Source organism: Microchirus variegatus (genome assembly GCF_963457635.1).
Source record: "Microchirus variegatus genome assembly, chromosome: 5".
Taxonomy (NCBI): domain Eukaryota; kingdom Metazoa; phylum Chordata; class Actinopteri; order Pleuronectiformes; family Soleidae; genus Microchirus; species Microchirus variegatus.
The window spans coordinates 17,754,961-17,768,888 of NC_139806.1; the positions used below are offsets into that span (position 1 = coordinate 17,754,961).

Sequence of the window (13,928 nt, forward strand, 5' to 3'; positions counted from 1 at the left end):
ATCAAAGATCATGATGCATGAAACAAAAAAATAGTTATCTCCTACCCAGCATGTGGTTGGCCACATGAACTTGGATGTCCCATTCACTGTAGAATACCATCTGACATTTGATGCACTGGTATGTCTTCTTCTGAAAAGAAGGAGAGGAAGATGCTTTTTATTTCCAGTTAACTTTAAGTAGAAGACAAGGCTACAAGTTACAAATTAAAAACAATTTCATAACCTCGGTTATAATATGACACTGATCAACAATACCTCTTCGATTTGTGAGGGGCTGGCTCTAGGCATGGGAGACACCTGGGGTGTCTTGAGCTGCCCACTGTTGCTGTCCCCTGCCTGTTCCCGATGCACTGTCTGGACATGATTTTGCAACTCAGCTTCTGACTCAAACTTCACGTTGCAGCTGGAGCACCGCGTCTTGGCAGCAGACAATGAGGACGTGGAAGAGGACGAAGACGACGAAGAGACAGCTTTGCCTTTCCCTTCCCCAGGGCTGAGACTCTCCCCCTGGACCCGTGCAACCATAGTTGGTGCTGGAGTCGTGGATCCGCCGTGCTGCTGTTGCCTTCCTCCATTCATTGTTGGGCTTGAGCTTTTGGAACCTGCTGCTGCCACACATGATGCACAGAGTCCATAAGGCAGGCCGTTGATGTCCAGCTTAACAAGGTCTAGTTTGGACCTGAAGTCTTTCAGACAAGAGGCGCACTTGAAAATTTTCTGTGGCTGGTGTTGATGATGGTTATGAGTGATGATATTGTTGCGGCCCATGGGCTGGTTGGCAGACATGGTGCCTGTTTTCTGCATGTGAAATGTACCATGGATCTTTAGCTCCAATGTGGAGGTGACTGTCTGCATGCAAACAACACAACGGAAACCTGTCAGGGAGTTCCTGAGGTCAGGGTGCATCTGGCAGTGCTCCAGAAAGTCCTCCTCACACTGCAGAGGCATCTTACAAATGCGGCAGCTTCCTGTGTCCAGACTCTTGCTATGAGTAACCTTGTGCTCAGTCAGGGTGAGTAAGGAAGGGAAACGCTCCCCACAGATGGGACACATGTAGTGTTTGACAGGCCCAAGGTGGGTCTGCATATGTTCCCTCAGCCCAGCCTCAGAGAAGAAAGTGCGAGAGCAGACATTGCACTTATGGTTGCCCTTAATCATTTCAGCTTTCCTTTTCATCAATGCACTCTCACCAGGGCGAATATTATGATCTCTCAACTGGTGGTTAGTGAGGAGTGAATCCATGGTGTAAGATGCCCCACAAATGTCACACCCATACATGGGCTCTGCAGTGTCCACCTCTTCCTCACTTCCATCATGGCTGTTCTGGGACTCCACAACAGATACCCCCACTGTCCCAGGGCCATGGCTGTTTGTCAGAAGACCTTGTAGCTCAACATCCTCTTTAGGCTGACCTTCACCTCCACTTACAGAGGAGCCATTAGCGCCACAGTTCTGTGTTTTTCCCTCAAACACACAGTGTTTCTCTCTCAAATGCTTCTCCAACAGTACAATTGCATGGAAAGCCTTACTGCAAAAGCGACAGTTATACTTCTTGCTGTGGGTGGTGATGTGGCACTGCAGCTCCACCTCTGTGCCAAAGGATTCTCCACAAAAAATGCAACGATGGGCACGGCCCTGGTTTTCCAGATGGCTGTGTTTTACATGTAGCTGTAGGTCAGTCTCATGCCTGAAATCCCAGTTGCAGGAGGTGCAGCGATACACTTTCTTCTCATTGCTGTGTTTCACAGCAAGGTGGAGCTGAGTGGATACCTTTGAGTCAAACACTTCTTGGCACAGAGTGCAACGGAAAAATACAAAGGTATGCATGTCAAGCAGGTGCTTCTGCAGGTCATCCACTGAAGTAAATTGCTTGTCACAGCTCTCACATATGTAATAAGTGGAGGTAATAGTGAAGTGAATCGTCACATGCTTTAGCAGGGACTCTTGGTTGGGGAACTCTTTGTTACACTGTGGGCAGGTCAGTTGAGGATGCAGACCATCTAAGTGAGTTTTTAGGTGAGTCTGGAAGAGGTCTAAACTGGTATACTTGGCTCCACACTGGTTACATATGAACTCACTAGAAGTGCGTGAAGCTGAGCTGCCATGTTTCAGCATGGTAGATTCCACAGATATTGGAGAAGAAGGGCTGAGAGTGCGCAGAGATTTCTTTCCATTGTTGATGTAGTTCAGTGCGAGTGGAATATTCTTGTGATTCTCCTTGATGTGTTTGTTAAGTTTCAGAACACTGTTGAATATGGGAGAATTTGTGCAGTAAGAACAGGAGTACACTTCTACTATAGGCTCTTTGGGAGTTATAGCCAGAGGGGAGTCAAATCGCAAGCTTCCCCCATCACAGTGAGTCTGCCGAACATGCTCCTCCAAGGTAGCCTCAGTCAAAAACCCCATGAAGCATTGGGGACAGAAGAAGGCATTGCTCTCTTTGGCCACAGGACTAGGAAAGCCATGAGAGCAGCGGATGTGTTCTTGGAGTGCATTGAGGTCACCCAACACCTCGGGGCAGAAGTTGCACTGAAGAAGGGCATCAGGCAAGCTTACTAAGAGGGCAGCATGGTCTTCTGCATTGTGGACCTGCTTGAGATGTTCATTTAGATTTAGTAAAGAGGGGAGGACTTCCAAACAAAACTGGCAAGTATGAGCCTGCTCTGGCTTATCCAGATGCATAGTCCGCAGGTGAATTTGAAGCACCGCCAAACTGGAGAATACTTGCTTGTTACAGTAGATGCAACTGTAGGAGACTTTAGGCTGTTTCGAGGAACGTCCTCCCAAGTCAGATGTGTTCTGAGCAGCTCTCTTTCTCCTTCCCCTTGTCTTGGGCACTGGCGGCGCTGTCTCCACCATTGTGGAGCTGTCAACAGAGAGGTTGGAATCGGGAGTGGTGCTAGAAACAGAGGTGTATCCCACTGTTAGCAATGAAGGACTGTTACTATGGTTACTTGATTCAGGGAGCTGGTGGATGTCCATGTGAGCATAAAGGTCTTCAACAGAGAGAAAGTGTTCAGAGCAGATAGTACAAGTGTGGCCCTTCCTGTCTCGGCTGTGGGCATGGTCAATGTGAGTCAGCAAGGTGCCCTCATCACTGAAAGGCTCATGGCAGTAGATGCACTGCAGGGTGGCACCCAATCCTCCATCCTCTGATGGTGAGCACTCTGGGTGGCACTCTGCAATGTGCCGCTGGAGCTCCTCTGGTATATCAAAGCCCTCCTCACAACGGCTGCATTTGCGTGTTTCTTTCACTTTCCATTCATCAGCTCTTGAGAGACTGGAGCTGCTGCCGTCTTTGCCCCTTTCGTGTACTTGCATGTGGCCATGGAGAGAGCTGGAGGAAAGAAAGCCTCGGCGGCACACAGGGCACTTGTGGGGTTTGTTGGAGGCGTGAGTTTTCATGTGGATTTTGAGGTGATCACTGCGGGAGAAGGCAGAGTCACACTCTCCGCAGTGGTACTTCTTATCACCTGTGTGGAGCTTCACGTGTCTATCCCGGCTACGCTTGTGCTTAAACAGTCGGCTGCAAAAGGTACAGCTGAATGGGAGTTTATCACCGTGACTCTGTTCGTGACGCTTGAGAAAACTTAGGCGACTGAAGGACTTGTCACAGAACTGGCATGGGTATGGTAGGCCGGGGCCCCCTTCCTCCTCGCCAAAGTCATAGTCCTCGCAGTGTCCTGGAGAAGTCTGGTCCTTACTGGAGGGAGATGATGCTGGCCAGGAACACGATGGGTCATCTTCTAGATCAGCACCATCTGAAAGAGAAAGAGGGAAAAAGAAAAGGAAGGAGAGTGTTAAGAGCTTTGTTTTGTAAGACTTTATTAGCAACACATTTGTCTCACTTTTTGAAATAGAAAAGGTGTGCCACCATGGTGTTATTTATTATAATAATCATCCGGTTGATGTGTATGAATTTTAAATTCTGTGTAACTTAGACCATTCTTTCTTCATTGAAAACAATACCTCTCCTTAGGTGTTATGCAAAAAAGTACATTTAAATATGCAACTTTTAGTATAATTAGAGAAGAGAATAAGTTGAAATACTTTACTACAATTAACCTTGTATGTGGCCACGTAATGGCTTAGCCCACTGTGACTCAAAATACAATCTCTCTGACATTTAAAGCCGACACAAGACAATGGCTCTACTTTAGGATGTAAGCCTGGCATGAGGTAAATTAAAACATTTCTATTATTCCTAAACAATGACTAGAATAATTTTGAAAACAAGAGTCCTTGAAATAACATTAAGACTAGGAAAAAAAAAGTCATTTTCAAGAAAGAGAAGATTAAATGTGCAATTCAAACCACAGCTACACATAGCCTTTAGGAAAGCTCCATTGCAAAGTAGATGCTTTTGTGAAACATGTGCATATCAGAGCATCAGTCAATAGATATCAGATTATAGAATATGCATTATTATCATATTTGTCAGTGGGGTTTGTGCAAAGCTGTGTAAGCCGTAGGGCAACAAATACTGGATGGATGAACGTGGCATGTGCTAATATGTCTGTTTTTCTGTGTTGGGTGGGAATGGGTGGGTGTGATAGGGGCAGAAAACTAAGTGGCTAAAATCTCACTCAAGGACAAGCAGGTGCAGAGAACGACCAGAGCCAACCTCAGTCAACTGACAATACAAAAACAGCCCCCATTCGTTTTACAATGTGTCCCTATTCAACATGCTTTGTTGCTGACATTCCATTCGATTGGTTCACTAGTGTACAGTGATATGAATGGAAAACACAGAGCACCACTTTCCACAAGTTCAAAAGGTTACAGGCCACTTCTTCCCTCCGCCGAATTCTAAGTGCTGTGGACTTCCTTACCTAAATAAAACAACGTAATTCCAACCCCTTCAGAAAAAAAAAGTATGTCAAAAGGCCAAAACTTGGAATGGGAAAAACAAGAGGAAGCTGTGAAGATTTATGAGATGGACAACGGAAAACCATGAGCTCTTTCCAGGATCCAACCTCTGTACACTCCTTCAGCTGACAAATATAAAAGTCTCTCTCTCTCACTCTCTTTCTGTTGTTTTTACTGGGAGATCTGCCCTTTGTCAGGATATCATGCCCTCTCTGAGCACTTACCCCCATCAGGGCCTATCTTCAGGAAACAGATGGGGTCGTAGGCCATTCCCTTGCCCCTCCAAACTGCTGAAAGCGGCACATTGAGAGCCCACCTCCACAGAGCGACCCTCCCGGAAACCTCCCACCCCTGGCAAGGTGCCCGCTCTGCAAACACATCTTACTCAAGGAGCAAACCTTGCCTGCTTTACTTGCTGTATATCTCATACATGTCTCAGTGTTCTCTCTCTCTTTGGTTTGAGGGAGGATGGGTGACTCAATACTATGCCCTCCTCCACAGAGGGGGCGGAACTGCCCTCTCTCATACTTCCTCCCAGGGTATAGGAGAAGAACACAGTGCAAGAAGAATGACCCCAGCCAATGCCTTACAGTCATACATATTGGCTTTGAGACAATCGTATAAAATATACAAATAAATGGGCTAGTATACAAGGCTAAATGAAATTCTACGGTCTTAAATGATGGTGACTTTGCCTAAAGACACCACTAAGCTGTCAGGACAACCTCAATCCATTCTCTGTTTTGTTGTTGCTTCCTTCATGTATATTATTTATTAAGTGCCTTCACTCCAGTACCATGCATGAATAAAACCGTATCTGTGGGGGACATGTGGGAGTCACAAACATTGCTCAACAAGCAGAATAGAGGTTTAAATGGGCAAACAGCCATGTTAATATTAGGTCTGTGAAACATTACAGAGGCTGCTGCGTGATGAAATAATATCATAATGCTGTGTCATAATAAATTATGACCCAATAATGTGACTAATTTAGTACATATTGTTCAAGTCAGTCAAGAAATGCTCATATCAGTCTAAATAAAAGGTTGTACGCGTGCCGGAACAATTGCTGCTTCTGTCAAACACGGGGTCATTATGTCACTGTGAGTGTGAATACATTTAAAATAAGGAAATACATACAAGAAACAAACAAAGACATTCCTTGTTGAAACTGTAGATTTAAGGTAGAGTTTCCCTGAAGTCCCACATAGTGACAACACATTAACACATGTGTGTGTGTACACACAGGACATAGATTCAAGTGCAGTGGCCATAAGCAAGTGTGTGGGAATAACTGTATGATGAAAAGAGCAATGCTCCTCAGGAGACCACAAGAGGAAAGTGAGCAAGTGAGAGAGACTTGTTTTTTTCCCTTCTTCACCCAGACAAGAAATGCCCAGGCCTCAGCAGCAGCCTGAGTAAATAAAAGAACGGGCCTTACTTCCCTGTCTCTCGGGCCGGGGGCCTGTGCACGCCAGCACTCTCTGTGCTGCTGCCAAAGGGGATGCTGGGGCCTGAAAAACTACACCCTGCAGCTGAAGGGCTGTCTTTGTTGGTCTGCCAAGGCCTTCCTGAGCATCCTCCAGCCAACAGCCTGTCATGTCCTGGGAGGAAGACCTCCATCTTAAGGCCTGTCCCTCTCTGGGAGTTCTGTCCCTACCCCCTTCCATGTCTTTTAAATTTCTCCTATATGGAACAAAACAACCTTGTTTGGAGAGCTGCTATAGGGGATGGCATTAAATGTGTCAGAGCCATATTTACTAGCAAGATACAAGTTATAGTAGTTACAGTATAAACTTTTGCTTAAGAAAATACAAATGCCAACTCATATTCCAGGAATATGCTCACAGTGTGTAAGGTTAATGAGGGTTTCTTTTATTAAAAAAGTAACCGCAAATAAATTCCCTTTTCGAGTTTACTCTGAGCCAGTCTGACCTACTCTTTGTGCACCACTTCCTCTATGTTCATTTATAACACCCTTTCCCAAAGTAAATACTGCTGTTCAAATGAAAAACTTAATGCTGGATACAGGTACAGTTTCTCCGCACAGAGACTATTACGTTTCATACTCTGGGATTTTTTCCCCAATTCACGCAATTAAAGTATGATGGAAATTGATGACATCTTCTCCCTCTAGACGACATCATTCTGCACATGTGGTGGCATTGTTTTAAGTGCTACGTGATCATTTTAACAGAATTACTATGGTTCTTTGTAGATATTTTGCAGGATGGCAAACCAGAAAATTAGAGGGAAGACAGCGTGCGATTTCTAGACTGCTAAAACTTGAAAAAGGTTGTTGTGCTCTGCAGCAGCACAATCAATAAAACATATGTACAAAGTCATACATATTCAGAACCAGTAAAACCACCTCCCATTGCTATATGGGAAAGTGTGGTTTTCGAAAAACTTCTGATATGATGGAATTTGAGGCCCTGGGTGTGAGGAAATGTTCAGAAAGAAATGGAGCTTTTGCCAGAACATTGCAAAAGGAAAAACCTGTAACACAAAATCTGTGGTACAGGTTTTTTAATACACAGTATTCTGTTAATCTTTGTGTTTTCTAATGTCATTGAACGACACCTGCTGTTTACAAACCATAAAACACCAATTGAGGCAGAAGTGGTACAAGTGTAATATGAAACACCATATTTTTGAACAGTTTAAATAGAAGTAGGAAAGAGTTTTACTTTTTCTTTTTTCATTTGATTGCACATTTAAACAGAACTTGTTAGAAAGGAAATTGCGATTGTATTGTTTTGTTTGGTTGTTGTACACCCTCCTGAAACCATTCAGAGGCTTTGGTTTGGGAATAACTCACTGCTTCGTATCTGAGTTCCTGGATGCAGTTCAATATGGCTTATCACTGCCTGACAGCATAGTATATCTCTTCTATTTAGGAAGCCAAACTCTTATCCATGTCCAGGACCTTATCTTATCAGAAAACTGCTTTTGCTATCACTCATCTGCCACTTCTATCATAAGCCTAGACTTTGTTCAAAAGCCATTCCAGTAAAGCAAATCATGCCCATGCTTTCAGCCGCCAAAACCCTGTCTTCATATGTGTTGTAGCAGAGATCCGCACATAGCGGTTGTCATAAGAGATGTGTTTGTGTGAGTGTATTTGTGGCACATTGGGGATTAGGGATTCATTGAATAAACAAAAAGCTGACAACTTGTCTGATGTAACACCATGACCCCACTTCATATTCAGAGAAGAAGATCTTTTTTACAGTTACTGGGAGAAGTAGTGAGTCTTTCCCGTGAGACAATGCATGTGTCATCTCCACGCTTTTCCTGTTCTGATGCCCAAATCGCAACGCGTGTCTGAACAACACACTATCATGTACGGCCCTGTTTGTGACACAACCACTTAAAATCTAATAGAGGAGGTGGCGGGAGATATTTTTTTTACATTAGCAAAGACTCAAGTCTCTCAGACTGAGAGAGAGATGGGAGGGGGACGATGAATTTCTGGGACTTATTCCAGTCACATGAGTGAATTACTCAGTCGATTTCAGGACCAGGAGCTCAGCAGACACAGAGCTATTGGAAAAGGGTCTAGTGCTGGGCTTTATTCACAGTCGTCCTGCTACATCCCTGTTTTAAGACATCAAATCCAGTCAAAATGAAACAGTGATAATTCCCTATAGCTGTCATATGCCAGGTGGCTAGACACCCAGTTGATTAACACATATGCACACACACACAAAGGCTGGGGCGATATGTCAAATATAGAATCATGCTATGATGCTACACATTTTTTTATTTCAAATGAGTTGATATTGAGAAGTTAAGACGGGGTTTTGCTCCTGAAGGTATGCAAGTTGTAAAGTTCTTAATCGACAGAAAACAACTGTGAAACAACAGAGAAACATGAGGAAGAAAAATTCCTATTTGATATTAAAGAAAATAATAATGTGAATTCACACACACAAATTACCACAACTAAAAGTATTTAAAGGAACTACAACAGATAGTATAGTTAATTTGTGTGTGCTGTGTGTATACTTAATCCATATTATTTATCTGTTATCTTTTTCTCAGCAAACACAGTATTATTTTTTTTTTTTTTTACACATCACTGAAAAATGTCAGGTCTCTATCCGAAACAAGTTACAGATCAATCAAATCCACTGTGCTACAGGAGGAGAAGGAGGGGTCGTGAGAGGCGACTGAAAGATTCCTTCTTTTACGACGACGTGGTAGAAAAAAAACTGTGGATGAAATGAAGATTCGCTTCCTGGGGTTTCATCACTGCCGTAACAGCAACTCATACACACTTGAAGGCGAATTCCACACATCACCAAACTGCGCTCGATGGGGACTTTTTTTTTTCCACATAGGGCCCGACACAAAGAGCCGGGACATCAAGCGCTGTCCTGACTCTGTGTCCATTATTCTGGCCCTCATGGCTCTGTCTCTCAACCATGGGGAAGCGGCAAACTGTCAACTACTTTGTCCACATTACCCACGTCCCCCAGCTTAGACAGGAGCACTTGGTCACTGTCCCAGAAATCACGGCGCCCCAGTGGTGTCCCAGGAAAGTTAGACAAATGGAAGGCCAGGAGGAGGAAAAGTAGGGTGGCCAGTCATCCTTTACTAGGCCTTTTCTTCCCATAATACTGAGACGCCATGAAAAGTGGAATTCCATTACTTCTGTGCACGCAGACATATCCCTGCTACTCTGGTGTCTGTCTTAGAGCACAGACAAAAAACAATGTCATACTGATGATGATAATCAATCAATAGTATTTCTTAAAATAATGCCAGTCGTCTAACATGAAGGCGGATGTTTGTGCATCGCGCAAGATCTGCCTCATTGTGTTTCCTGTGAAAATTAGCATCACGTAACAATCCATAACCGCAGTGTCTGAATGCCAGCGATGACTTAATGCTTGGTAACAAGTTCCTTATCCTTCATAACAACCCTGTGCTATCAGTGAGGTCAACAACACACATAACACATACTGAAAAAAATATGATGGTGGAACAGAAGGTATGAATTATACATGTAACAGTTTAATAAGAATGGGCATTTAAACAATCAAGGGAAGTGATCTTGTATTGTTTGTTTGGCCCTTTCTGTGTTTTTTTTTCTGAGAGAAGCAGTTATTATGTCACGGCAGGGCAAAGTGATAGAGACGGCATTAACAAGAAATAAACTGCCAGGAATGTTTTATTTTGCTGCTGTAATTTTTTTTTTCTTTAAGAGAAAAAATAAGCTAATACGAGGGAAGATAACAGTAGCGACACTTAATTGCCATATTTTTCAGCAAAGGTGAATTTGGGGTGCTATTCAGAGTGCAGTAGGTGGGCTTGCAGGCTTGAGTTGAATTTCACTTGATTTGAAGTGTTCGATTCATCAAAAGTGAATCACGCTCAGACAAAAATACACGGCGCAGCACGAAGGTCATTATCTGAAATTTACCCTGAAACTGCATATGGTGTTTTAAAATTCTTCAAAAATGTGTTTCAATGGCACCACAAACCAAAATGATAAAAATCTAAATGATAAAACCACCGTAAGATATTTATAATGTATATATATATATATATAGTATTTATATTTATAATACCCAAAGGTGCTGCAAAGCAAAATAGATGAGGTGTGTGTATAGGACGCAGGTGGTACAGTCTGTGTGTGGGAGAAGCGTGGGGGTAGTGGTGTCACCTCCTGTAGAACGGCTGGTGGTGTGGAGAGGAAGGACGATTGACCACTTCAGGTGGACTCCAGCACAAACAGGAAGGATTCTGTACCCCAGGTCTTGGCTGGACCTGCAGCCACAGTGAGCCTCCCAGGGGGAGAGAGGAGGATGACAATCTGTCCCCCAGCATGCCCCTTCACCGCCTGCCTCTCTTGCCTCACTACTCTGGCTCTGAGGGAGTGCTGGGCCAGGCGGGACTGGACTGGGCTGGGCTTCCAATAGGCAGGGGAGGCTCTGTTTGTGTGTGTGTGTGTGTGTGTGTGTGTGTGCTGTTCCCTCAACACTGCGGCAGGCCAGGCGCAGGACCCTGTGGACAGTCAGCTAGCCAGTCAGCCAGTCAGTGGCTGTGAGGGAAGCTGCAGCACTGTGCTCTACTGTATGACTAATATTTCCTCACTGCACACTTGGATGCTCTTTTATTTTTCCTCCACTCTTAGTTACTCATGGAAATGTGATTTATGTGATCATCTCAGAAAAAGGAAAAAAAAAATGTTTCATGCAAAGAAATGTGCTGAGTTACTGTATGGCTGCTTCATTAAAATAGGGTTTGCTCTGCAAGTTTCTGGTGGCGCTATCCATTACTTAAAACCAAGCACAGCACTCAGTGAATTCGGAAAATAGGGTCTAATTCTTTTTAATCAAACTACCTCATCCTGACCCATAAAACTTGGGCTAGACTTCAACGAAGAATTATTTTACTTTTAAAGGAAAACTTCATAAATTTGGATCTATGTTTTGGTGCACTGGGAATATTTTTATAAAGGGTAGTTAGTCTGCCAATTGCCCATAAAAAAGTCTTACATCAACACCTCTTTTCTCTCACTGCAAAGGATGAAAGGAAAAACACCATATGCACATGGGCAAACACCTCGAGCAATGGGCTCCTGTGTTAGCTTTAGCCTTAGCATATATCAGACAAACCTGACTGTGCTTCTTGACCCATGACCCATAGTTGCCCTGATTAATACACTGCAGCTCTGTTTGATACATCCTCAGCGCCATCTCGGCTTGTCAGTGGTAAAACAACTGGAGACAGCCCAGGAGGGAGAAGAAAACATGCATCTTGGAGAGGAGAGTGGGAGGAGAAGAAAAACAAGCATCAACTCAAGCAAGACGATGTATTTTCATGCATCCCTGTCTTAAATGTCAAGATTTCTTAACCCTCAGTGACTGCAGCACTGACACCTCTCCAAGGTTCACCAGAAACCGCATTCATTAATAATTAGCTTAGCCGAGAGGACAGGGATTGAGACTGAAAATGAGAGAGCGAGCAACACTGCTGAAATTTAAACTTCTTTGCCTTCCCGTGAGAATCAAATTTCACTATAAGTTTTTTTTTTTTTTTTTCATTCTTTTTTTCATTCTTTCTTCGTTTCTTGTTTTCCTGGTGTGTTGGCCAGAATCCCACAGGCAGCCCACGAACGAGCAACGCAGACGTCGCATCAGCCTTACTACTCCCTCCTCTCCTTAATCATGGCTCTAATACCCTCCAGATGAATAAACATCTTCATCCCCTCTCTGTTAAAGCCAGAAGGCTCCTCCACTCTTGAATCCAAGAAAGGGAGAAAGAAAGAGACAGAAAGAAATGGAGAGTTGAAGACGGAGCACGGGAAAAGGATGACAGATGGGAGGGTGGATCAATGTCGAAATGAACCAACAGCAAAGTAACAAAGCCACGGCAAGATTTCCTGGTTTTTCCCCCCATAATTCTTCTGATCTATTTCCCCCCTTGACACAATTATCACAGTCTTCCTAATTTTATTTTCTTTTTAAGTAGATTTCTAAGGGGAGGCTGTGCTTTTTATGATCATGTTTATAAAGCGGAGGTTTTGTGAGCTGTTGTGCAACCTTGTCGCCTCAGACTGTGTCCACAGACTTGCACAGGAAGGGGGAAGGGGGCGGAGAGGGAAGAGGCAGGGGAGGGTGTCTCTGGAGAATGGGCCAGGCCCCAGACCAGCACTTCCTTGGCCCAGTAACTGTGCCAGAATAGTCACGACATGTGTGTACAGTATGTGAGCGCAAATGGCAGACAGATTTGGGGGTTTGCTTTGATTCCCCATCCATTGTTTTCTGTTGATATCCAAGTCGCTCATCATCATATCCTAATACTCGTATGTATTATGAAAACACACACTGATACACACTCACAAACATGCAAACGCCTCACAGAATGAATGAGTCCCTGTGCTGCCCTCAACCTCATCTTCATTTTCAATACTGGGCTGGAATATGAGGCCTGAATACAACCAGACAAATGACTACAGGGCATTTTATTTATTCATCCATCACTTCACATTGATTTATTCCTGTTTATCTATTTATCAGATGAAAAAAAAACCAAAAAAAAAACCTTTTCCCCTAGATTGTGTTTTTTTGCAAGAAGTTTTAATGCTGATGCAGTTAGCAGAAAACTTTCAGGGTCACTGTAGGAAAAAAAAAAAAAACTTCCTAAAAGAGATTATTGAAGTTCATCCCTTGAATACCCTCCTCTCACTCTGGCACCTCACTGGATACTTTGCCTTGCCCTATTTACATAGGCACAGCTCTCCTTGGCTTAGTAACCATTTACTTAGTTACACACCACCACCTGGGAGGCTATTTATGTTTCTCTCTCAGGAGAGGAACTCAGTATGACAGCCAACTAACACCCCCATAAGAATTATCATCCCTTCAATACAAGTAAACTTGAGGAGCAGCTCGAGTGTAACTTTTACATTTGGAATTTGCTTCATAAATAACAACATAAAATGTAATGGAAAGTACAATCAATCAAATATTAGAGATGAGTCGTGTTTTATGAAAGAGAGAGAGAAAAAAAAGTTACGGTGCAGTAAATCATTTAGGTTTTTATAGATCGTTGACAGTTTTGGAAGCGTGTCCCGATATCGTAGCTTTAGCTTACTGTGATGAACCCATTTCAAGGATCATCATTCAGTTGAGACAATGTAATTGTCCCCCAACATCAGCTATCACTCACAGGAACACCCATATAAACTGATTACTGTTCATTGGATCAGCCTTAAATGTCAGTGTATGAAAGGAGACAACATTACTATCATGCTATCACTGAGTAGTATTACTATATCACTAATATACAATGAGAATGAGATTGAAGCTGGTCAACGTGTAATTTTGATTAGCTGCTTTAATATCACCTATAAAGTGACGTTCAATTAAATTTGGAATGCAAATAATTTGACACGTCAGAAAGTGAGCGAGATAAAGAGAAGTTCTACAATTACAGTTGGAATCACAATGATAACACACAACACAATAAACACATCAAGACCTACACACCTGGCAACAGCGTCCGTGCTGTTTCCCCCCCCCCCCCAAAACCGCTTACGGTAC

The 13,928-nt window shown here is 43.4% G+C and overlaps 1 protein-coding gene across 1 annotated transcript in view; it reads right to left on the reverse strand.

Annotated features, from left to right (window-relative positions):
- Positions 1-621: 621 nt before the first annotated feature.
- LOC310927292 (zinc finger protein 521-like) overlaps positions 622-13,928 on the reverse strand; it is a gene marked incomplete at both ends in the record, with an annotated part of 58,562 nt that continues 45,255 nt past the window's right edge. Inside the window, 2 exons of the mRNA XM_083889586.1 lie at positions 622-3,761; positions 5,094-5,159. Of these exons, the coding sequence (XP_083745712.1) occupies positions 622-3,761; positions 5,094-5,159 (3,206 nt within the window). The remainder of the gene's footprint in view (positions 3,762-5,093; positions 5,160-13,928) is intronic.